This window comes from Hevea brasiliensis, chromosome 5, assembly GCF_030052815.1.
Source record: "Hevea brasiliensis isolate MT/VB/25A 57/8 chromosome 5, ASM3005281v1, whole genome shotgun sequence".
NCBI lineage: Eukaryota > Viridiplantae > Streptophyta > Magnoliopsida > Malpighiales > Euphorbiaceae > Hevea > Hevea brasiliensis.
In genome coordinates, this window is record NC_079497.1 from 479,041 (window position 1) to 506,230 (window position 27,190).

At 37.4% G+C, this 27,190-nt stretch overlaps 2 protein-coding genes across 2 annotated transcripts; both read left to right on the top strand.

Annotated features, from left to right (window-relative positions):
• Positions 1–22,834: 22,834 nt before the first annotated feature.
• LOC110634133 (protein LURP-one-related 15) lies at positions 22,835–23,968 on the top strand. Its single transcript, XM_021783038.2, has 3 exons — positions 22,835–23,184; positions 23,267–23,494; positions 23,583–23,968. Exons 1-3 carry the CDS (start codon positions 22,906–22,908, stop codon positions 23,727–23,729), a joined length of 654 nt encoding a protein of 217 aa, XP_021638730.2. The 5' UTR covers positions 22,835–22,905; the 3' UTR covers positions 23,730–23,968.
• Positions 23,969–24,509: 541 nt separating this feature from the next.
• Positions 24,510–25,601, top strand: LOC110634135 (protein LURP-one-related 15). Its single transcript, XM_021783040.2, has 3 exons — positions 24,510–24,837; positions 24,952–25,185; positions 25,293–25,601. The coding sequence occupies exons 1-3, from the start codon at positions 24,601–24,603 to the stop codon at positions 25,431–25,433; spliced, it is 612 nt and encodes a 203-aa protein (XP_021638732.2). The 5' UTR covers positions 24,510–24,600; the 3' UTR covers positions 25,434–25,601.
• The last annotated feature ends 1,589 nt before the right edge of the window (positions 25,602–27,190 follow it).

The following is a 27,190-nucleotide window of genomic DNA, read 5'->3' on the forward strand; positions in this document are numbered from 1 at the left end:
AAACTACCCAAATAATGCACGACCCAGGGATGAGGTTGGGACGTGCTTGTTCAACCAGCTACGCATTGGGGTAGAAACTTCGTGTCCCACATCAGAAACGGGAAGAAAAGATTTGGGCCATATATGTGGGAGCCTTCCTCACCTGGTCAGCGCACTTTTGGGAATGAAACCTCCCAAGGGACAAATCCGTGAGGCCCATGGGCCAAAGCGGACAATACTAACTGGAGAAGGATCGGGCTGTTACAATTTGGTATCAGAGCTGGACTCCCTCTAATACGGTGTGTGGTGTGAGGATGCACCAGGCGGAAGCTGGTGGGCTTGTCACGACCCAGGGATGGGGTTGGGACGTGCTTGTTCAACCAGCTACGCACTGGGGTGGAAACTTCGTGTCCCACATCGAAAACGGGAAGAAAAGATTTGGGCCATATATGTGGGAGCCTTCCTCACCTGGTCAGCGCGCTTTTGGGAATGAAACCTCCCAAGGGACAAATCCGTGAGGCCCATGGGCCAAAGCGGACAATACTAACTGGAGAAGGATCGGGCTGTTACAAATAAGCTCTAAAAATTCTAAAATTTTGCCACACGGTCCTTAGCAATATTAGTAGGCTAATGCAAAAAGAATCAAATTTTTCTGAGTTACCATGAATATTTGATGGATTTTTAATCCCATTTAAGCACTAGAAAATTACGAAAAAAGCAAGGTTCGGGTTTACCTATGCCGATTTCGATCTCGGGAACGCGCTCGGGGCGTCTGACAACGGTGGGGTAGCCAAAATTCTGATCCAATTCTAAGACTTTTTCAGTAGCCGGTTTGTCTGATTGGAAATTTACAGATCCGAACAACTATCGAATTTCCGTGAATTGAAGGTACCAACACGAAACCCACAACACAAGGGTTAGTATAAGATTTTTACGAAATTTTCTAAGCTCATTTAATGCTTGGAAAAACACTATGAAGTTCCATGGGATCCACCAAAAAATGATGCCAGAAAATTTTAAAATTTATACTACCGCGAAGCTCTCGACGAGTGGAGCGCTCTGGTACTCTCGGTTTTCTCATGGGGTTCACGATTTGCGAGAAATCTAGCCCGAAAGTCAAAAATGGGCTAAAACTTCCCGGACAAAAATTGGATAAATCGCTCAATGGATTTTGGTATTCTTGGTGTCTATGGAAAGCTCTCGAGGTGTAGATGTTGTTTGACACAAGACCCGGCCCAATAGGTAGCCGGATCGGCTGGATTTCGACTGGAAAGTCGAAATGGCGCACGCGCGTTTTCCGACCGCCTGGAGCGTCGACCGGCCGTGGAAAGGTGGTGGGGCAGTGCGCCGGTAAGGTGAGGTGGCTGGGGAGGCTACAGCGCGGCCTGGAGGTGAGGGAAGAGAGAGAAAACGGGAAGGGAAGGAGGAGAGGTTGGGCGCGTTGCCTCACTTGATAGTCCACTATGGCTACAGGTTGCTCCTCAAACGTCAAGTTTTCTTTCAGCTCTACTACATCCAGCTGTAGTACATGAGAAGGATTAGGTATGTATTTCCTGAGCATAGAGATGTGAAATACAAGATGAACATGAGAAAGGTTGGGTGGTAACACTAACCGGTAGGCAACTGCTCCAACTCTATCCGTAACCTCAAAAGGTCCAATATACCGAGGTGCCAACTTGCCCTTCTTTCCAAATCTCATGACTCCCTTCATCGGAGAAACTTTTAGGAATACGTAGGCGCCTACAGCAAACTCTACATCCCTCCGTTTGGAGTCTGCATAACTCTTCTGCCTACTGAAAGCTGTTTTCAATCGTTCCCTGATTAAAGGAACTATCTCTGAAGTGTACTGCACTAGGTCTACATCATGCACCTTCGCTTCTCCCATTTCCGTCCAACACAAAGGAGACCTACACTTTCTTCCATATAGTGCCTCATAGGGTGCCATACCTATGCTGGAATGGTAACTGTTGCTGTAGGCAAACTCCACCAAAGGTAGCTAATCATCCCATTGACCTCTAAAATCTAAAACACTCATGTGAAGTATGTCTTCCAGTGTTTGGATTATCCTTTTGCACTGTCCGTCCGTCTGAGGGTGGAAAGCAGTACTAAAGTTCAACCGTGTGCCAAGTGCCTTCTGCAACTTTCTCCAAAACTGAGAAGTGAATTGGGGCCCTCTGTCAAATATTATGGAAGTCGAAACTCCATGCAGTCTGACTATTTCTCGAATATAGAGTCGAGCATACTGTGCAATAGAATATGTGATCTTCACAGGCAAGAAATGAGTTGATTTAGTTAGGCGGTCTACAATTACCCATATCGAATCATATCCTTGCGTGGTACGAGGCAACCCAGTCACAAAATCCATAGTAATCATTTCTCACTTCCATTCTGGGATAGGGAGCTCTTGCAGCTTCCCTGAAGGTCTCTGGTGTTCAAACTTCATCTTTTGACAAGTCAAGCACTTGGACACAAAGTCTGCTTTGTCTTTCTTCATGCCATTCCACCAACAGCTATCTTTCACAATATGGTACATCTTGGTGGAGCCTGGGTGGACATTGTACAATGTATAGTGTGCCTCTTACATGATTTCATTTCTGAGATTGTCCACATTGGGCACACATATCATAGAACCTTGCACTAGGGTTCCATCATTGGCAAATCCAAACTCACCACCTTCACCCTGCTGTACTCTTTCTATGATCTTCATTAATTGTTGGTCTCTGTGCTGGGAAACTCTAACTCTATCTCGCAGGTCTAGTCTCACTGAAAAATGAGCCAACAATACCCCCTCATCTGAAAGATCTAGGATTAGACCTTGATCCATCAACTCATATACTTCCTGAATTAACGGTCTCTTCTTCGCTAATATGTGTGCTAAGCTGCCAGAAGATTTTCTGCTCATAGCATCTGCAACTACATTAGCCTTCCCAGGGTGGTATTGGATGGTGCAATCATAGTCCTTCAGAAGCTCCATCCATCTCCTCTGTCTCAAATTTAAATCTCTATGTTGGAAGATGTACTTCAAACTCTTATGGTCGATGTATATCTCGCATACTTCACCATATAGGTAGTGTCTCCAGATCTTTAGTGCAAAGACTACAGCCGCCATTTCCAAATCATGGGTGGGGTAGTTCTGCTCATGCCTCTTCAGCTATCTTGAAGCATAAGCCACTACTTTTCCATTCTGCATCAAAACACACCCTAAGCCAACCCTGGAGGTGTCACAGTATATGGTGTATCCTTCACCACTCATAGGTAGTGTCAACACAGGGCCGGTGGTTAGACACTCCTTAAGCTTCTGGAAACTCTCCTCACAGTCATCTATCCAAATGAATGGAACATTCTTCTGAGTCAACTTAGTTAGGGGAGCTGCTATCCTGGAAAAATCCTGCACAAAAGGCCTATAGTAGCCAGCTAGGCCCAGAAAACTTCGCACCTCAGTGACTATTGTAGGCCTAAGCCAATTAGTTACAGCCTCAATTTTCTTAGGATCTACTTGAATGCCTTCATTAGAAACCATGTGTCCCAAGAATGAGATGTTTTCTAGCCAAAATTCACATTTTGAAAATTTGGCATATAGCTGGTGCTCCCTCAAAGTCTGCAACACCATCCTCAAGTGCCACACGTGTTCTTCCTCGGTCTGAGAGTATAACAAAATTTCATCTATGAATATGATGACAAAACGGTCCAAGAATGGCCTAAACACCCTGTTTATTAAGTCTATGAAGGCTGCTGGTGCATTAGTCAGTCCAAAAGACATCACCAAGAACTCATAATGGCCATATCTTGTCCTAAATGCTGTTTTGGACACATCCTCATTCCTGATTCTCAACTGATGGTAGCCTGATCGCAGGTCTATCTTGGAAAAGAATCTAGCCACTTGTAGCTGATCAAACAGATCATCGATCCGAGGAAGTGGATACTTATTCTTCACAATCACCTTGTTCAGCTGTCTATAGTCAATACACAACCTCAAGGACCCATATTTCTTTCTCACAAATAGAATAGGAGCACCCCAGGGTGACGTGCTCGGACGTATGAAACCCTTATCCAAAAGCTCCTGTAGTTGCTCCTTTAACTCTTTCAATTCTGCTGGTGCCATCCTGTAAGGCGGCATTGATATGGGGTTTATACCCGGTACAAGTCTGCTGGGAGGATCTTTCCATCCACTACTACTGGGCTACCCGGAAAAACTATATCTACATTTATGTTGTCACTAAGCGGGGTAGCTATAGACAAAGGACATTCTAAAGTTGTAGGGTTTCTACCCAATTTCATGGCAAACACAGGGGAGACAAATGAGTGCGTAGCACTCGAATCTATCAAAACACGAGCTTCATAGGAAAAGACTAGAAGAATACCTACCACAACTGCATTGGAAGTCTGAGCATCTTGCTGGGTCAGGGTGAAAACCCAAGGTTGACCCCTACCCTGCGTTGCAGAAACCTGATACTGACTTCTACCCCCTGATCTACCTCCAAATCCACGTCCCCCTTGTCCTCGACCCTATTGGCCACTGAACTGACTGCATGCCATGCTGGAAGCACCAGGATACAACTGACGAGGAACATTTGCAATAGAACCTTGTGACCCCATCTGTGGCTCGCTGAACATGGGGTATTCCCTAGCAAAGTGACTTTGTTGGCCACATCTGAAGTATACTCCTGAACCCATCATACAAGGTCCCGAATGTCCTCTTCCACACTGTGCATAAGGTGCAAAGGAGGGTCCTGAACCAGACCCAAAACTGCTGTATCCTGAACTATGACCACTGCTGGATCCGTACCCTAGTTTGAATCCTCGAGATTTATGTCTAAAATCACTCTTCTTATTCCTACTTCTTCCTCTGTAATTACTCTGGCCTCCGCTATCTAGAGCACCCATGTGGGGAACACCTGAAGAACCCTCTGCTCTATTTTTTTTTGCCCTTCCGCTGTCATCCACAATATAGCTAATCTCAATCTGTCTGGCTTGATCAACCACCACATCAAAAGACTGATCAAACATCATGGCCAGGTTTGCATACCTCCTGTCAAGCCCTTTTAGGAATCTCTTCACCTTCATAATTTCTGTAGCTACTACTGTAGGGGCATACCTGCTCAGTTCCAGAAATTCTATAGCATATTCATCTACAGACCTACCATTCTATCTTAAGGCCTCGAAAGCCCACTGCTTTTGATCTCTGAAGCTCTCTGGTACAAACCGATTGATAAACAGTTCCATAAACTGGGTCCATGACAAACCTTCCATTTGAGGTAATATGTAATCATTCATCCATTGTCTAGGCATAGGCCCCATGACATGCTGCATACACTCTATAAGTCTTCTATCAGTCAACTGCAACTCTGTTCCTGCCTGTGTGTAGGAATCCAAAAACCGATATGCATCGTTTGACACATCATAAGTACCAGGCACCAACTTCTTAAAATTGATTATCTGTTTGTAAGGTTCCCCTCTTGGTGCGGTGGACTGCTGCTGCTGTGAAGGGTGGACCATATACTGTGCCATCATATCGATGGTTCTCTGCAACCCAGCTAGAGTAGCTGCCATTGGGTCCATGGGACCCTGTGCCATAAAAGACTGATCATGAACTGGTGGCAGCTGCTCTTCTACTCGAGGAGCTCTAGGCCTCCTACCCCGCCTCCTAGGGCAAGCGCCTCATCCTGTGCTGACACCTCGTCAGGCACATCCGTTCTCAGTGCGAGCGGCTCTCACCTTCTACGTATTTTCCTGAAATTCAGCAGCATTAGCCCACGAAATTCAAAACAGCATGTTACATAGCTCTATAGACTCATATTTATACATAATTATATGAAGCAGAAACTAGAAGCAAAGATGACAATGCAAGACGAATGTGGACCCTATTTTCCGCATGTGACTCCTAGTAGACTCTTTCCAACACTTTAGACTATTATTCCCTATGAATCTGGAGCCTAAGCTCTGATACCACATTTGTCACAACTCAACCTATGGGTTGGACTGGCACTAGGATCTGGGCCAGCCTAAAGCTCCCGAGGCCCATAGTAAGCCTAACTATTCCTTAACCCAACTCTAAGGCCCATTGGGCTTAACCCAACTCTAAGGCCCATTGGGCCTAATTTCAAGAATTCAACTGGACAGAGTCCAGCCATAAAGTGAACCTTTCAACGGGGAGTTTTTGACTCACCCGACCTGTAAACACGATATATAATAAACTAGGGAGCTCAGCTCACCCTCCACATACTCAATGTCATAAAAATAAATGAGAGCTCAGCTCTCTCATCCAGTCCATCAAACATGCATATAATAATAAGTTTAAATGTCCAACATGATAATTATATTACAGACCCAAATCAAATAAATATTTTTAACACATGCAAAAATTCTAGGAGTTAATAGAATTACACAAACGTTAATGAACAACCTGCGAAGGAGAAAAGCAGGTTAACCATAACAAAAATCCTCCTGTAGCCTGAAAATAATGAACAGGAGTGAGTGTTCGACTCACAGAGTACAATATCAATTTTAACCATAATCTCTATAACTATCTAAAGTTAATGCACCCTGTAGAGTGAAATGTAACATCAGCAATATTTTCACATCATAACAGCAAAAAGGTAATTTGGAGCACTCACACACCCAGTAATGTCAAATCATAAATATATGGGAGCTAATCCCTTATACAGCTCTCTTTAATCCAACCTGTGCCAGCGAAGAACTCAAGCCGAACTTTTGCTTAATAAACCAAATCAGGGTCCCAGCGAAGAACTCAAGCCGTGTCTACCCCGAAGGATCTGGTCTCAACGAAGATCTCAAGCCGTGTCTACCCATCCTATCCATAGCCAACACCACATCACACGCACGCCAACGCACACACACTGCTCCAAATTACCACGTCAACATCTATGGCACTTTAACAGTTGTGAATGCAACATAAAACGTGCCTAGAGTTTAACTACATAGATATATGCATATAAGTGATGCATGGGCATGTTTGAACATATAATAATATCAAAATTACAATTAAAATTAATATTTTACTCACTGACTTGACAGCAGTCACTGTGATAGTTGGGCGGAGGAAGAAGGCTGTCCCGGCTCACCTGACAATTTTGTTACAATCATTTAATAAATTTGACTCAATACAAACTGAGAAAAAAACCAAAGACGTCCTAAGTCGTGCTGAAAATTCAGCAGAGTCTCCCCTATACTTAGGACCTACCCAACCTGCAAAAGGGCTCAAAATGCACTTCTATATTCATAAATCATATACTCATAACTCAATCACATTACACAGCCCCTCTTGGGCCCATCCAAACAGTCCTCAATCACAATATGTAAATTTACAGTTTAGTCCTTATAATTGATCTTTTTTGCAAAAACTATCCAAAGAAGCTCTAAAAATTCTAAAATTTTGCCCCGCGGTCCTTAGCAATATTACTAAGCTAATGCAAAAAGAATCAAATTTTTTTGAGCTACCATGAATATTTTATGGAATTTTAATCCCATTTAAGCACTAGAAAATTACAAAAAAAGCAAGGTTCGGGTTTACCTATGCCGATTCCGATCTTGGGAACGCGCTCGGGGCGTCTGACCGGTGGGGTAGCCAAAATCCCGATCCAATTCCAAGACTTTTTCGGTAGTCGGTCTGTCTGACCGGAAATTCACAGACCTGGACAACTATCGAATTTCCATGAATTGAAGATACCTACACGAAGCCCACAACACGGGGGTTAGTATAAAATTTTTACGAAATTTTCTAAGCTCATTTAATGCTCGGAAAAACACTACGAAGTTTCGTGGGACCCACCGAAAAACGATGTCGAAAAATTTTGAAATTTATATTACCGTGAAGCGCTCGATGAGTGGAGTGCTTTGGTACTCTCGGTTTTCTCGTGAGGTTCACGGTTTGCGAGAAATCTAGCCCGAAAGTCAAAATGGGCTAAAACTTTTCGGACAAAAATTGGACAAACCGCTCAATGGATTTTGGTGTTCTTGGTGTCTATGGAAAGCTCTCGAGGTGTAGATGTTGTTTGACACAAGACCCGGCCCAATCGGTGGCCGGATCGACCGAATTTCGGTCGGGAAGTTGAAACCGCGAGCTCATGTTGGGTGGTCTTCGCACGCGTTTTCCGGCCTCCTAGAGAGTCGGCCGGTTGTGGAAAGGTGGTGGGGAGGCAGCGGCGTGGCCTGGGGATGAGGGAGGAGAGAGAAAACGGAAAGGAAAGGAGGAGAGGTCGGGCGCGCGAGGGAGAAGAAGGAAGAAAAAGAAAAGGGTCGGTCCGATTCGATCGGTCCGATCTGTTCAGTTCTATTTGGTCGGTTCGATTCAGACAAAATTTTAAAATTTTGAATCCTTTACTCTGCTTTGGGACTGAAAACGAGGCCTAAAAATTTCGAAAAAATTTTAGAAAACTCAAAAAAATTCTTAGACTCCAAATATATTTTTAGTTTTACCACGTGGTCTTTAAATTAATTTTTAAAAATCATCAAAGTTTTATATTTTTGGAAAATCAAACTCGATTTCTAAAATCTGAAAAATTTCAAATAATTTCCTAAAATTTAAATAAAATTAAAATATTAATATTACTCACAAAATAATAAATTTAAAAATTTGGGGTGTTACAATTTATACTAATTAAAGTACTATTGGACCTTATTGAAAAGAATTTTGGACCTATTTGAATATATCTAAAAAATTTAAGGCCCGAAAAGGCAATTAAAAGTTTTAAAAAAAAAGAAACCCAGAATTTTCGAATACCTAGTCAGCTCCCCCCTTCACACTATCTCTCTCTCTCTTTTTGCTACTCTCTTTTCTCCCATCTTACTCACCTTACCAACGACCAAATGGCTGGCAATCACCCCATGTGGTCGCAGCTCCTCCAAGCAACCCTCAGAGGCATGACGATAGCAGTCGGTGGCGAGAAATTTGGCACCCACATGAAGAGAGAGAAAACCCACCATCTCCACTTCCAAGCTTCATTTTGGGCATTTACGACCTCCAAACGGAGTGTTTTAGGTGGCACTAGACTCCTGGGAGTAGGAGCTTTCAAATGGGACCAATCTCACCGAATTTCATGGAGTTTTCGGTGAGGTGGAGGAAAGAGAAGGCAGTAGCATTTTGGCCATTTTCTGGATGACCCAACTGACAGATTGGTGATCCGAGACCACCGATGAACTCAGCTCATCGAGACCGTCAAGATGAGACTAACCCCGCTCGGATCAAACACTGTTTGGAAAAGGTGATTATCGGACGGTCCAAATCACTTAGTAAGATTTTCAAGCTTTTTTGATACCCATAAATTAAATATAATTATATGATAATTATTAAAAATTTATGGACTTCTTTTAGGTGTGATCGGATTGACAATGGCCCACCGAACTTGGGACTGAGTTTTCAGTCCGTTCCGGGTGTTCAACAGGCTATGCCAGAAAGGGATGGTACTTACAGTCAATCTTAAGGTTTTCAGACATTTCGAACATATTTTAGGTAGCAAAATTTATAAAGGTAGTCCCTAACTCAAGCTATGTGATTTTTACCTAGGATTAAGCTAGCTAATTAATCTGTAAAATATTTTTGGCCAAGTAAAATTAAGTAAAATGACTTTAATTAATGTAAGAACGATGTAAAGGACCTCCAGGAATATTTTTATAATTTTTGAAGTGCTGAAAATAATTACTTAGACTATAAAGAATTTAGGGACTCTATCTGGAGTTTAAAAGAGATAGGCATTGTAATTGTTGTTGTGGGCCTGAGGCCCTGTGTTATTACTTTTGATTGAGTTTTCTTACAAAGGCTTAGTCCAGTTATAGGAGAGACTCTGCCTAAATTTTGGCTAGACCTTAGAATTTATTTTTAATTCTATAGGTTGAATTAATTAATTAATTTTGTTAGTCTTTTGATAGAGGTCATTGTGTCTGTATAGATGGCCGGTGCCGGCTAGCCTTTCTTCTCTCTAGCTAAATCAGCTACAATCAAGTTGATCAGTCTGTGAGTTAGATATTGATTATTTTTATAATTTCAATATTAAATATATATCTGGCACGCTCATGCATCTTATAAATATTTAATTATGCTCATAAATAGTTAATATATTAAGGGTATTTTAATTATTATATATTTAATTATGGTTATTTGTTTGTTATTACTGCCCTGAGAATAATTTGGAGCTGAGTGTGTTATTTGTATATGATATATATGGATATAGATTGGACGAATAGTCACGACTTGAGCTAGTTTCATTGGAATTCGGTCCTTATGAATATGGAAAGTCGAAGTGAGGTACGACTTTGAGTTGATCTCGTTGGCCCTTGCACTTGGATTTAAGTGAAAGTCTAGCTTGAGTTGAGCTCGTTGACAGGATTTTGATTGAGAGAGCTGTATATGAGGATCAACTACCATATTTATGTATTGATGTGATACACTGGGTATGTGAGTAGCTCCAAATTATCTTTTCATGCGAATATTATGTGAATTATTTGTTATATGTGTTAGATGTGTATTTCGTAGCAGGATTACACTAGTTATAGGTAATTATAGAAATCGCATCTATAATCAATATTTAAACTCTATGAGTTGAACACTCATTCCTATTCAAATATTTTTCTCAGGTTGTAGGAGGAGCAAGTTTATTTTCGAGTCCAGCATGCATTTTTTCTCCGCAGGTTAAGGTGCTTCTTAATTAGTAGTTTTTATAGTTTTTATTTATTTATCTATTTATCTATTTAACTATTAGAACTTCGCTTTAATACCAATATATTTATGTGTTATATTAATTAATGGAGATTAATTGATTTGTGCATAATGGGTATCAGGATTGAGCTGAGCTCCTTAGTTTTGGTTTTCTGATAGTTATCAAGTTGGACTGGCCCAAATAAATTTATAATATTTTATTTTATTTTATTTGTATGTTGAGTTTTAATTTTGGTCCTAGTTAGGAGTTTGAAAATAGTAAGGCTTACTACGAACTTCAAGGACTTTATACTGGTTCAGATCCTAATACCGATTCGACCCATGGAATCGGGTCATAATATTAAGTTATTTAATTTATTTTTATTATTGACTTAAATTTCAACGATTCATCCAATCGTTATTATTAATATAAAAAGTAAGATTTATTTTATAAAAAAAGTAATAGGAACTCCAATGATATAGTGATAACAAGTTTTATTTGAGCAAATTAATGCCTCCCTCTATTTATCATGAAAGAAAATATATAATTAATTTAAAAATTCTAAAGTTTTCATATATTTTTTTCAGATATATATATATATATATATATATATATATATATATATATATATATATATATATATATAATTTTATCAATTTTAACTTAAATTATCATATTGATAACAAGCTTATCCAATTTAAGTAAGAGAAATAAAAATATACATATAAACCTTTTGCAATTATATCAATTGAAAAATAAACTATGTGATTTTAATTATTCATATTGCTGATACTTACAAAACGTGTTTTACTTTTTTTTAAAAAAAATAATTATTTAAATTTTTCTTGTCATTGATAAACAAAAGCAATTCATTTTTATAATAAAAATTTTTAAGAAAATATTTTTTTTTTTGAAAGTAAGAAAATAATATTTTCTATTATGAATATTGGAATGTAATAGATTTTTTTACATATTAAGATAATTTTATAAATTTTACGTATATATTTCAATTTTAATCCATTAGATAAAATTATTATTAACTTTATAATTTAAGGTAATATTGATAAAATTATAAAAATTTGATATATTTTTTTAAAAATGTAAAGTTCAAAAGTGTTTTTATTAGTCTAAAATTTCAATTCTAAGTTATATTAATGTAATATATATTTACTAATAAGTATTGAGTGCAGTGGTAATATTCATTAGAAAATTTAACTTTGATTATTACATAAGATATTGTTAGGAGAAATAACCATAAAATAATTTTTTGTAAATTCTAAATCAGATATAGAGAGATACGAAGAAATATTTTTTTTCTACAAAATTAAGGCTCAAATCATGACATGTTTATCTCTTTTAAATATTTTTAAAAATTAGAAGAAAAAAAAAAACTCAATATGGTATTGCTTGTGATGATAATAATGCGTTTTTAATTGAGATCCAAAAATCTAATTAGGGCGGTGAAACTTGATAGTGGGTGGAGCCAGTTTTGTTTGGTTGGTGAAACAGAACAGGGGCGGTGGCAGCAGCCGGCAATTCCTGAGCCATTTAGGTATGCCTAATTTGAACGACTGATTTAAACGCTTTGTTTTGTTTTATCTCGAATTTTGATATTAATTATTAATTCTAGAAAATTAAGACTACTTAAAAAAAAAAAAAAAAGAGTAATCTGAAATTGACGTTTAATATAATGCTGCTTCTTCTTTTAGGATTGAGAAGAGTGAGAAATTTGTAACAACGTTATCATTGTTTTACGGGACATCATTAGGTGCACCTTTGGTCCCTATAGACTTGGTTGAATAGCCTTATCGTGGGGTAAGCAATATGAAAAGTTATGTTCATTTGGGAATTAGATTTTATTATTTAAATTGTTTGAGTGGTTGAGAATTAGTTTTAGCATTGTTACTCTTGGAGTTTTTAACAATATTTTATTTTGAATTTTTTTTAAAAAATTAACTATAGTGTTAGAATTTAGGATTTTCAACCTTAAAATCATTCATCTCAAGCTATTAACATTTGACTATCGACAATCTGCCAAAATTGATTATATCTATTTTCTTGATTGACTGGAATATGATATCTGTAGCCCAGATTTCTCAAGTGGTTGTATTGGCTAACGCACCTGCGCGTTTGGCTTTCCGTATTCATGAGAAATATGGGTCTCACATTTTCGTACGTGATAGACTGGATTGAGGCAAAAATTTCTGTTCCTTTCTAGTAAATGGATCCATAATCACCGCTGAAATTATCCTACGCAACTCAAAATCTTAGATGGAAGACACCCAATTTAAATTTCTTCTCTCTCTGTTGCGAAGTATTAAAACAAAGAAAGTATGGCAACAGGTTCTGTAAATAGCAACTACACAATGGTGGTAAATGAGGGCAAAGCAACTGGGCAATGCCATCAGGCGAGTGGTATTATTCTCCCAGTAAGCAGTATGAAACGAGTTCAATGAGCTAATCCATTGAATAAAGCATCATAGTAACATAAACACAAAAGAACTCTCCTTTATTATTCTAAAACCAAGATTATGTACGCTAAATTTGCTGAACACTCTTGTTTTTTTATCACAGCAAAGATGGAACCATTAAAACATTATACAGTGCTAATACACCCATTTATTATCATCTCAATGTACGTGAAAAAGAACAAGAACGAGAGACACATATATCACAAGGCTGCAACACAGTGCTGCTTGACAAGCAAAAGTCACCCATTTTATATGGATCCATCAGGCTAGATCAGGATGCACAGAGAGGCTCCTGCTCCACTTTTCCTCTAATCCAATTATCTTGTGCCCATTTACAGCAATCAGCATCCACCACATGCAAGCTGTCTGCATGCCTTGATTTTGGGCACTGTTTCTCAATACTTTGATTGACTCTCTTGTTAATCCATTTATTCCATAGTAAAACTATTACATATGAACTAATGAGATTAAAACCAAAGATGAAGAGAATATTGAAGATGCAACAGAGAAGATTAATTTTTAATTAATTACTCTTGGAGGTGATATATTCTTTACAGAAGCCCTACCCTGCACAAATGCTCGTCGTGACTGCCCCAAAAATAATATTTCGTATGGTTCTCATCCAAGGTTATAAATAGAACAAGAGATGCAATTATATAAGGCTCTGACATTTCCTCTTGATCAAATTGATTACCAGCTCTCGCGAGTTTCATTTTCTGCAGATTCCTTGATAAGACAAGAGGTTACAAAAGAGCCAAACACCGTACGGAATAGGAGCTACCAAATATTCTATCTATGCTTAACTTGTTAAGTGTGTGCAACTGTGCATGAAGGATGTTGTGTCCCCATAATAAATCCACTCACCCCTGTGCACAACGTCCCTTTTTGCTGAGCCTTTATCTATTAATTCTTCTGATGTGAGCCATTTTAATTCAACAGCATTGAAGATACATTCTCCAATTCTCGGACTACTTCCAGCATTGATGGCCTTCCTCTGTCTCTTTCTGACAACAGCTTTAATTTCTTGATGCATTCAGAAGGGATTGGACCCATGCTTTCATCTATGATGGAGAACAAACAACATTCTAGATTGACATTGTCACGACCCAACCTATGGGCTGGACCGGCACTAGAACCTGGATCAGCCTAAAGCCGTCGAGACCCGTAGTAAGCCTAACTATTCCTCAACCCAATTCTAAGGCCCATTTGGGCTCAATTTCAAGAATTCAACCTGACAGAGTCCGGCCATAAAATGGACCATTCAACGGGGAATTTTTTACTCGCCCGACCTGTAAACACAATATGTAATAAATTGGGGAGCTCAACTCACCCTCCATATAATCAAAATGTCATAACTCGAATGGAAGCTTAGCTCCCTCATTCAACACCATCATACATACAGTTAATAATTTTACAGGTTCAACATAACTTTTATAACATAGGCTCAAAATAAAAATAAGTACTTCTAGTACATGAAAAGTCTAAAATTTAATTCAATTATACAAAATACATTAAATACTATTAATGGACCTACGAAGAAGAAGAGCAGGTTAGCCACAACAAATAATCCTCCTGTAGCCTGAAAAAATAGATGAACAAGAGTGAGCGTTCGACTCATAGAGTAAAATACCAATTTTAACCACAATTTCTATAGCTATCTAAAGCTAATGCACCATGTAGAGTGAAATGCAATATCGTCATAATTTTCATACAATTCATCTCATAACAGCAAAAAGGCAAATTTGGAGCACTCATACACCCAATACTGTCAAGCAATACATATATAGGAGCTGATCCCTTATACAGCCCTTTTAATCCAACCTCTGCCAGCGAGTGTCTCTCAAGCCGGACTTTCACTTAATAAACCAAATGCGGGATCCCAGCGAGTGTCTCTCAAGCCGTGTCTACCCCAACTTATCCATAAAGGACTGAGTCCTAACGAGTATCTCTCAAGCGTGTCTACCCGTCCTGTCCATATCCAATACCATACCACACGCACGCCAACGCACGCACACACTGCTCCAAATTACCACAAACAACATCCATAACACTTCATCCATTTAAAATGCAATATAAATCATGCCTAGTATTTAACTACATAGATATATATATTTATAAGTGATGCATGGGCATACTTAAACATATAATAATATCAAAATTATAATTAAAATTAATATTTTACTCACAGACTTAACCAAAGTCACTGCGGCAGCTGGGCGAAGGGGGAAGATTGTCCCTGCTCACCTGACAATTTCATAGCAATTATTTAATATATTTGACTCGATACAAGCTTGGAAAAGACTAAAGACACCCTAGGTCATGTCGAAAATCCGACAGAGTCTCCCCCATACCTAGGACCTACTCAACCTGCAAAAGGGTTCAAAATGCACTTCTATATCCACAAATCACACATCCACAACTCAATCACATCACATGGCCCCTCCTGAGCCCATCCAAACAATCAACAATCACAATGTAAAAAATTACAATTTAGTCCTTATAATTAACCCCTTTTGCAAAAACTATCCATATGAGCTCTAAAAATTCTAAAACTTTGCCCCGCGGTCCTTAGCAATATTACTAAGCTAATGCAAAAGGAATTATAATTTTCTAAGCTACCACAAATATTTTATAGATTTTTAATCGAATTCAAGCACTAGATAATTAAGAAAAAGTAATGTTTGGGTTTACCTATGCCGATTCCGACCCTGGGAACGCGTTCGGGATGTCTGAAAACAATGGGGTAGCTAAAATCTCGACCCAATTTCGAGACTTTTTGGGCAGTCTGTCTGCCTAGCCTAAAATTTACAGATCTGGGCAACCGTTGAATTTTCACGAATTGAGGGTACCTACAAGAAACCCACAACACGTAGGTTAGTATATAATTTTTACGAAATTTTCTAAACTCATTTAGTACTCGAAAAAATACTACGAAGTTTCGCAGGACCCACCGAAAAATGATGTCGGAAAATTTTGAAATTGGTATTGCCGCGAAGCTCTCGCCAAGGGGAGCACTACGGTACTCTCGGTTTCCTCGTGAGATTCATGATTTGCGAGAAATTTAGCTCAAAAGTCGAAATAGGCTAAAACTTCCCGGACAAAAATTGGGTAAACTGCTCAATGGATTTTCGTGTTCTTAGTGTCTATGGAAAACTCTCGAGGTGTAGATGGATTTTGGCACAAGACCCGGTCCAATCGGTGGTCGAATCGGCTGGATTTTGGCCAGGAATGCAAAACGGCACGCGCGCTCTAGATGGGTTTCGCATGACATTTCTGGTGGCCCGGAGGCTTGCCCGTGGCAGGGGAGGGGCAGGAGAGGTGCGCGGGCGAGCTGGGGAGGCTAGGGCAGCGTCTGGCTGACAAGAGGAGGAGGGAGGAGAGAGAAAACAAGGAGAGAAGAGGAGAGGTCGGGACGAGCAGGGGAAGGGGAAGGGAAAAAGGAAATGGCCGGTCCGATTCGATCAGTCTGACCCGGTCCGGTTTGATTCAGTTAGTCCGATTCATGATACAAAAATTTAAATTTTTTACTCTGCCTTAAGACTGAAAATGAGGCCCAAAAATTCCGAAAAAATTCTAGAAAACTCAGAAAAATTCCTAGAGTCCAAATATATTTTTAGTTTTGCCACGTGGTCTTTAAATTAATTTTTAAAAATCATCAAAGTTTTATATTTTCGGAAAATTGAACCCAATTTCTAAAATTCAAATATTTTCCTAAAATTTAATAAAATAAAATATTAATATCTACCCATAAAATAATTAATTTAAAAATTAGAGGTATTACATTCTTCCCCCCTTATAGAAAATTCATCCTCGAATTTAGCACAAGGCAGAATAAAAATATCATAATTACACATTGAATAAATAAGGGTACTTGCTACGCATATCCTGCTCTGACTCCCAGGTGCACTCTTTCACTGACTGGCTCTTCCACAAAACCTTAACCATAGAGATCTGTTTTGATCTTAGTTGCCTCACTTGGTAGTCCACTATGGCTACATGTTGCTCCTCAAACGTCAAGTCTTCCTTCAGCTCTACTATATCCGGCTGTAACATATAAGAAGGATTAGGTATGTATTTCCTGAGTATGGAGATATGAAATACTAGATGAACATGAGAAAGGTTGGTGGGTAACTCCAACCAATGGGCAACTGCTCTAACTCTATCAGTAACCTTAAAAGGTCCAATATACCGAGGTGCCAACTTGCCCTTCTTTTCAAATCTCTTGACTCCCTTCATTGGAGAAGCCTTCAGGAATACGTAATCGCCTACTGCAAACTCTATATCCCTCCGTCTGGGATCTGCATAACTCTTCTACCTACTGAAAGCTGTTTTCAATCGTTCCTTGATTAAAGAAACTATCTCTGAAGTGTACTGTACTAGGTCTACATCATGCACCTTCGCTTCTCCCATTTCCGTCCAACACAGAGGAGACCTACACTTTCTGCCATATAGCGCCTCATTGGGTGCCATCCCTATGCTGGAATGATAACTGTTGTTATAGGCAAACTCTACCAAGGGTAGCTGGTCATCCCATTGACCTCCAAAATCCAGAATACACATGCGAAGTATATCTTCCAGTGTTTGGATTGTCCTTTCGGACTACCCATCTGTCTGAGGGTGGAAGGTAGTACTAAAGTTTATCAGTAACCTCAAAAGGTCCAATATACCGAGGTGCCAACTTGCCCTTCTTTCCAAATCTCTTGACTCCCTTCATTGGAGAAACCTTCAGGAATATGTAATCGCCTACTGCAAACTCTACATCCCTCCGTCTGGGATCTGCATAACTCTTCTACCTACTGAAAGCTATTTTCAATTGTTCCCTGATTAAAGAAACCATCTCTGAAGTGTATTGTACTAGGTCTACATCATGCACCTTCGCTTCTTCCATTTCCATCCAACATAGAGGAGACCTACACTTTCTGCCATATAGCGCCTCATAGGGTGCCATCCCTATGCTGGAATGATAACTGTTGTTATAGACAAACTCTACCAAGGGTAGCTGGTCATCCCATTGACCTCCAAAATCCAGAATACACATACGAAGCATATCCTCCAGTGTTTGGAATGTCCTTTCGGACTACCCATCTGTCTGAGGGTGGAAGGTAGTACTAAAGTTTAATTGCATGCCAAGTGCCTCTTACAGCTTTCTCCAAAACCTAAAAGTGAACTGAGGCCCTCTGTCAGATATTATGGAAGCAGAAACTCCATGCAATCTGACTATTTCTCGAACATAGAGCTAGGCGTACTGTGCAATAGAATATGTGATTTTCACAGGCAAGAAATGAGCTAATTTAGTCAAACGATCTATAATTATCTATATCGAATCATTCCCCGCGCGGTACAAGGCAATCCAGTTATAAAATCTATAGTGATCATTTCCCACTTCCATTCTGGGATAGGGAGCTCTTGCAACTTCCCTGATGGCCTCTGATGTTCAAACTTCACCTTCTGACAAGTCAAGCACTTGGACATAAAGTCTGCTATGTCTCTCTTCATGCCATTCCACCATCATCTCTTATATAGCTGATTTCAATCTGTCGAGCTCGATCAACTACCACATCAAAAGACTGATCAGACATCATGGCCAGGTTTGCATACCTCCTGTCCAACCCCTTTAGGAACCTCTTTACCTTCATACTTTTTGTAGCCACTGCTATAGGGGCATACATGCTCAGTTCTAGAAATTTTGTAGTATATTCATCTACGAATCTGTCATTCTACCTTAAGGCCTCAAAGGCCCATTGCTTTTGATCTCTGAAGCTTTCTAGCACAAACCTGTTGATGAACAGTTCCACAAACTAGGTCCAAGATAATCCCTTAATATAAGATAGTACGTAGTCTGTCATCCACTGTCTTGGCACTGGCCCCAATACATGCTGCACACACTCTATAAGCCTCCTATCAGTCAACTACAATTTCATCCCTACCTATTTTGCAGGAGTCCAAAAACTGATAGCCATCATCTGATACATCATAAGTACCAAGCACTAACTTCTTAAAATTTATTATCTGTTTGTAAGGTTTCCCTCTTGGTGCGGTGGACTGCTGCTGTTGGGGAGGGTGGACCATATACTGTGCCATCATATCAATGGTTCTCTGCAATTCGGCTAAGGTAGCTGCCATTGGATCCATGGGACCCTGGGCCATAAAAGACTGTTCCTGAACTGGTGGTGGCTGCTCTTCTACTTGAGCAGCTCTGGGTCTCCTACCCCGCCTCCTCGAGGCAGGCGCCTCATCCTGTGTCGACATCTCGTCTGGCACATCCTGTTTTGGTGCAGTGGCAGCTCTTTTGCTTCTACGCATTTTCCTGAAATTCAGCAGCATTAGCCTACAAAATTCAAAATGGCATGCTACACAACTCTATAGATTCATATTTACACACAATTGTATAAAGCATAAACTAGAAGCAAAGATGATAATGCAAGACGAATGTGGACCCTATTCTCCGCATGTGACTCCTATTAGACTCTTCCCAAAACTTTAGATATATTTTCCCTATGAATCTGGAGCCTAAGCTCTGATACCACATTTGTCACGACCCAACCTATGGGCTGGACCGGCACTAGGACCTGGGCTAACTTAAAGCCCTTGAGACCCGTAGTAAGCCTAACTATTCCTCAACTCAATTCTAAGGCCCATTTGGGCTCAATTTCAAGAATTCAACCAGACAGAGTCTGGCCATAAAATGGACCATTCAACGAGAAGTTTTTGACTCTCCCAACCTATAAACACAATATATAATAAATTGGGGAGCTCAGCTCACTCTCCATAAAATCAAAATGCCATAACTCGAATGGGAGCTCAGCTCCCTCATTCAATACCATGATGCATACAGTTAATAATTTTACAAGTCCAACATAACTTTTATAATACAGGCCCAAAATCAAAATAAGTACTTCTAGCACATGCGGAGTCTAAAATTTAACTCAATTATACAAAATACATTAAATACTATTAATGGACCTGCGAAGAAGAAGAGCAGGTTAGCCACAATAAATAATTCTCCTGTAGCCTGGAAAAATAGATGAACATGAGTGAGCGTTCGACTCAGAGAGTAAAATACCAATTTTAACAATAATTTCTACAGTTATCTAAAGTTAATGCACCTGTGGAGTGAAATGCAACATCGTCATAATTTTCATACAATTCATATCATAATAGTAAAAATGCAAATTTGGAGTACTCACACACCCAACACTGTTAAGCAATACATATATGGGAGTTGATCTCCTATACAACCCTCTTAATCCAACCTCTGCCAGCAAGTGTCTCTCAAGCCGGACTTTCACTAAATAAACCAAATACGAGTCCCAACGAGCGTCTCTCAAGCCATGTCTACCATTTTTATAGATTTTTAATCAAATTTAAGCACTAGATAATTAAGAAAAAGTAAGGTTCGGGTTTACCTATGCCGATTCTGACCCCGGGAACGCATTCGGGCAAAATAAATATTCACCTCCAGCCCAAACTAAGCAATGCTGGCATCTTCAACGTTCAGCTCCCGCCTATCCTTCCATCAATTGCCACAATTTGACACTTATTCTGGAAAAGTAAATATTAAGGGTGGGTATAAAATACTTAGTACATGGAGAAAAGAATAATAGAGGGAAACATACAAGTTTTCAGATCTCTTATATGTATAAATTACTAAAACACATAATTAATTTCCTACTAAAATAATACTATTTTTATCCAAGATTGTATTAGGATTGTTATATCTAGTTAACTAATTACATGAGTGCATATAGTATAAATATAAAGATTGAATTGTAATTTGTGTATTGAAGATTATCAATTCAATTTTAATTCTTTCTAAATTCTCTTCTCCTCTCCCTTTTTTTTTTCTCTCTCTTCTCTCCTCTCTCCTTTCTTCTATTTGGGTTGTGGCTCTGTCAACTAAAAATAATTTCCTAATAAATTACTCATCAATTTACTTTATGATAATCCTAATTAATATAAAATTGACTAATTATTAAATACATCGAGAGTACTAAAAAATAATACTCCCTTAGACATAATTAAATAGAGAAAATTATAAAATAATTTGGTGCACATAAAAATAGTGCTTCTTCTTGCACAGAAAAATAGATCCTATTTATAATATGGAGAGTGGGTTACACATGATTGTGAGAAATGGTATATGTGCATCGAGTGCATCTAATTATCTCTTATAACATAGTTTTTTCTTAATTATAGGAAGGTGGAACCTATATTTTTACAATGATAGTATGTGTACTATGTACACTTAATAATCTCTCTATAAAATTTAGCCTAACAGACTTATCTATCTAGAATACGTGTGTGTAGGCTAACTCAAATCTATCATGATAATTTAGATTCGATTCTTTAAGATAATAATTATACAAAAGTTTTTAAAAAATTTTAAGTTGAAATTAACGCAAATACTGAAAAATTAAATTAAAGTAAAAATGAAGCATTAAGTAACTGAATCAAAATTTTCAAAAAAAAAAAAAACTGAATCAAATTAAAAAAAAATCAGTGAAGATGGCCCCAATGTAAAATTTTTTTAATATTTCTAAATTAAGAGTGTTGACTCATTTCAAATTTTTATTTTTTTATATAAATCCAAAAGAATATTTTTCAAAGTGTCAAATTTTTTTAAGTCAAGCAATTAGTCGCAACAACAGAAATTGAGAAATTTTGGATCGATAATAGTGAAACACTAAATTATAAACACAATAGATGTTGGTGGAAAAATTAAAGTTGACAATCGTCATGCAAACGTAAGATAGCCGTCCAGGACGGTTGAGGCAGAAAATAACAAAACTGAGAAAAATATCTTGAACAGGGAGTGGCTGAAACATTACGCAGAAAAAGTGTCATTTCACGAACGCATATTCTCATGCCACTAAGGTAGGTTGCTTTCCCGCGTCTGAAAAAAAAAAAAAAACAAAAAAAGGCAGGTTGATTTCTCTTATCCATGATTTGGCCTCCGACTATACTCACTGCATTGCAGTATTGTTTGCTGATATTTTTGTTGTAAATTTAAAATAAAATAGGTTCACATATTGAAAAATAATGAAAAATTGATACTATTTTACATTGTTATATAAATTCAAAACATTAACCAATAAATAGTTGTATTAAAGTTGACATCAAAACTTTGTTTTATATGTAATATCAGAAATTTAAATTTTAAAGTTATACTTATTAAAAAGATTTTATTTAAATATTACTTTTAACTTGAATATTCTATTTATACATGCGAATCAAAATATCACATAATTAAAATAATATTTTTTCTATTTATTAAAAATAGTCACATTTTAAATTTTTATAGTGGTTAAGAAAATGATATCAACGTGATAAATATTTGATTTAATTAAAAAAAAATATGATAATATTAATTTTAAAAAATTATATAATTATTTATTATATTTTATAAAAATAAACAATAAAATTAAAAAAAATTAATTCTCTTTAATTTTTTAAATATTATAAATAATTTTAAATAAAATAAAAAGTTAAATATTATTATTATTTATAGACGAAGAGAATAATAGTAATAAATTTAACTTATTAAGTATGGTATCAAATTAAATTTTAGATTAAAAAATTATTATTATAATATTTTTATAATTAAAATATGTTAAATTTATTTTTTAATTATTTTTAATATTATTTAATTAATATATCAAATTTTATTGAAAATACATATATAAAACTAATTAACGGTAAAATCTACCATTCTCAACAATATATAAGGAACCCATTGTGAATAGACTAGACAAAGCCTAGGAGGCAGGTCCCATATTCTGTGATTGAGTCTTGTTGAGCGATTTATGGATTCGGTACAGAGCAACCCCAACCCAATTCCGGCGATGACAAGTTATCAGCCACTGGAGAGACCGTTGGTGGTGATAGGGCCACAGTTCCTGGCACAGTATCCGGTGGACATCACTGTTGCCAGCAAGCTCTTGACTCTTGGAGAAAACAATTTTACAGTCACTGACGTTAACGGCACTCTCATATTCCAGGTGAAGAGCAAACTGTTAAGCATCCATGACCGTCGTTTTCTGCAAGACGCCGCTGGCAACACCCTTGTCACTCTCCGGCAGAAGGTAAGTCTCTCTGTAAACTAGATCTCTTGATTTCCTATTTCAGAATATGAATTTGATGGATAAAATACCTTTATTTTTGCAGATAATGACTGCCCATAGGAGGTGGGAGGTTTTCAGAGGAGAGAGCACAGACGCTAAAGATTTGCTTTTCAGTGCAAAGAAGTCATCGATACTTCAATTTAAGACGGAATTAGATGTATTCTTAGGCAGTAATACATCAGAAGATGTTCCTGATTTCAAGGTCAAAGGAACCTGGAAGGAGAGATCCTGCACTATATATCTTGGACTGTCCAATACCATCGTTGCACAAGTAATTAATTAATCTAGATCCATTTTCATATCTAAACATAACTAATTTTTCTAATCCAAAAACTAATTGATGGGTTAATTATTTGCAGATGCATAGGAGACACACTCTGAAGACTGCTTTGTTGGAAGCGGACAATTTTGCGGTGACTGTGTATCCTAATGTGGATTATGCCTTCATAGTGGCTCTTGTGGTGGTTCTTGATGAGATCAACAATGATCGGAGCGGGGAGGATTAAATATTATTTGTGTGTTATTATGGAACTGTCCAACTAGCATCTGTGTGTGTGGAAATAAATTTGATAAACTTGTGAACGCCAGTGATCGTTAGCTGCATTTCTGATCTGCCTTGAGTTGTAAAAGCTTCCATGATTTCCTGATAATCTATCAAGTGCTTGCTTGGTTCTGTGGATATTTCAAATCTATGTGTAATCTGGATAGCAGAAAAGTTCCAATAAGAAAGTTAACTTGAATTGAATAGCTTTCAAGCAATGAGAGCAACCTTGGGTGTCTGAGCCCGAACAACAAATTTGCAAATAATAATGTATTTTACTGACGAAAGAGAAATTGTAATCATTGTTTCAAAGATGATGGACTCGTTCATCTTCGACCTCTATAAAAGCAATTTAAAAAAACAAATTGTTAATCTTATCAAATAAATAAAATTTTAAATTATGTATGTACAAATTTTCTTGGAGCTTATCCATCTGATAAAATTAAATATCAAACCGTTGTTAGCAGAAAGGGATAGTATAATGATTAATTAGGCTAATTAAATGGGAAGCCAACAAAAAAGACTAATAGCTTCACTTTCCAATTATATAAACCAAATCTGCAATTGGCATGTAAGCACAATTTTTAATTTTCTTTTTCGCTGACCAATTCTACCTGTGACCAAAGCCCTATGGAATAAACAATGCAATACATACGCGTAATCCGTCAAATTAATATTGCATATCCCACACGCAGTCTTCTTGACTTTGTCCTTCAATTCTGTATATAAGGCCACGATGAGAGCCTTGAGTTCTTATAAGATATACGCGTAACCCAGAATCAACGCCGAAGAAATCTAATTATCCCTAGATTGCTATATATTTTTCTCTTTTCTACATGACACAGCCAAGCGCAGCACCGTTTGCGATCATCGATCCTCGATACTGCCTCCCTTACCCTATTGATCTAGCGATTGTGAGAAAGGTTTTGACTCTAGCCAATGGCAACTTTGTTGTCCAGGACTTTAATGGCAGCATCATTTTTCAGGTTAAGGAAATACTCCTAACCTTTGTACATGAGAGGAAGCTCATTCTTGATGCTGCCGGAAACACCATCGTCACATTGCGAAGGAAGGTATGAAACGCCTAGCTAGTTCCTCAACGATCATTTGTTGATTATTTTTCACAGTATTAATTCTTCACTTTGCATGATCATATATAATTCTGTATATAAATTATGAATATGCAGGCGCTGACAGCACATAGCAGATGGCAGGTTTTCAGGGGAGAAAGCACAGACCCAAAGGATCTGATTTTCAGTGCTAAAACCCATTCCATACTCTATCTCAAGACAAAGTTAGACGTCTTTTTAGCACATAACACAGAAGAGAAGGTGTGTGATTTCAAGGTGAAAGGGAGTTTTTTCGAACGATCATGTGTCATTTATAAAGGAGACGAAGACTCTGCCACAATCGTTGCACAGGTACGGACCTTTAATGAACTGTTATATTTAGAATACAAGTTAAAAATGAAAAAAAGATTGGTTGAATTGAAATAATGATTGTGGAAATTTATTATTATGAATTGCAGATGCAAAAAAAGCACACGGCTCAAAGTATATTGTTAGGGAAGGACAAGTTCATGGTGACAGTGTTTCCCAAAATGGATTATGCGTTCATAGTTGCGCTTATTGTGATTCTTGACGACATCAATCATGAGGCACAGGAATGAATCATGATTCAGAATTTCAGATGATATAGGCATACTGGGGCTTTGCTTTATTAATGTTTTTATGCAAATCACTGGATAAGTGATTGCCATGCAGGATTTTTCGTTTATTGTAATTTTATTAAAATTGAGAGATATATATATATTATAATTAAAAAGGTCTTATGCAAATGGATTATGCAGTCTATGGGATTCTAATTCAAAATCAAAGTAATCTTAACTTACACTCCCTCCATTCGCTACTATTTACCATCTTTTAAAGATAAATTATATTTTCTAAAATTTTTTTCGTCTTAGAAAAATTAAAGAGTATTAATAATTTTTTTTTTCTACTTTCACTTTTATTTCTATTAAGTACAATATCTATTTTTGACAGTTTATTAAAATTCATTTTAAAGAAAAATACAAAAAAAAAAAATACTTATGATTTTACTTATTGACAGTTAGGCCTCGTAGTTCAATTTACGTCAAAATGATACCCTAAGTTTGTCGCTGTTAACACTTACATGGTGGGTTTTTTTTTTAATATGGTTTGTTTCACTGATAAATAAAAAACTTAACAATAATTAAAGCAAGTAAAAATTTTAATATGTGGGTCCCACAAACAGAATTCAATACAATTTTAATATTAAATTTTAAGTGATTAAAAAATTAAAAAAAAAAGGAAAAATAAATCATTTTTCAAACCCAGAAATGACAAATAAAAATTAGAAAAAAAATTCACTCATTTTCTTGTTGTTTCTCACGAAACAAACAACATGGTAGAATCTGGAAATTAATACAATCCTCAGTAAACATCACAGTTTTCAAGACCATTGAGTTAACCATTCAAATTGGGAAAGCTTCATCCACATCCATTGAGTTGGCCATCGAAATTGGAAGAATTCCATCCATATCTAGTTCCCAAAACGCTGTCACAGAAGGACATGCACAGAGCTGCAGGCGTAGAAGAAGACGACAGAGCTGATCATGGCAATGGTTAAGTCAAAAGCCTTTGTTTTCATTTCTCCATCTCAAAGTGAAGATATCAAAACCCTTTAACAAAATCAATTGCAATTCAAAGCTAAATTTCACAGGCAATGGAAGTATCATACTTTTCGCTCTGGAATCTGTGTCTGGATCCTCATTGCCATCAATTAAAGAAGATGACCCACCTCCATCATCATCGTCACAGCCATCAAAGCAATTACCCAAAAGACATAGGAAGTAGAACCCAATAATCCCTTTTTTTTTTTTTTTAATTAAAATGCCAAAACATATCCTCAAAATAACCATTCTAATCTTTAAATTAGTTAAATGAAAAACATGCTAAACAAAGACGTGCAACAATTTAAAGCGTTGTCTGCAATTTGAAAAAGGAGATCAATAGAAACTCAACAAATAGCAAAAACAAAATCATTTCAAGCTCATGCAGCAGCTTCAGCCAGGGCGTCAACCATTGTTTCATCAGTTAGCCTATCCAACTTCACACGTACAATAACCCAAATCAAAACTAAAGCCAAAAATGGATCAAACTTGGTAATAGATCTGCATCCTCGAACTCGGCATCATCAAAATTTTAGCCATCTTAGATCCTCATACTTTGTGGTTTGCAATCATATAATCTGGAAAAGGGATGGGAAGAGATGATTTAGGAAAATGGTTCATGGTTTTGAAAAATAAAATATTTTTGTTCTCTTTTGAGAATATAAAAAATTTTATTTTAACTTTTTGAGTTATTATTTTAGTGCCACGTCAGCATGCCTTAACGGGTTTTAGCT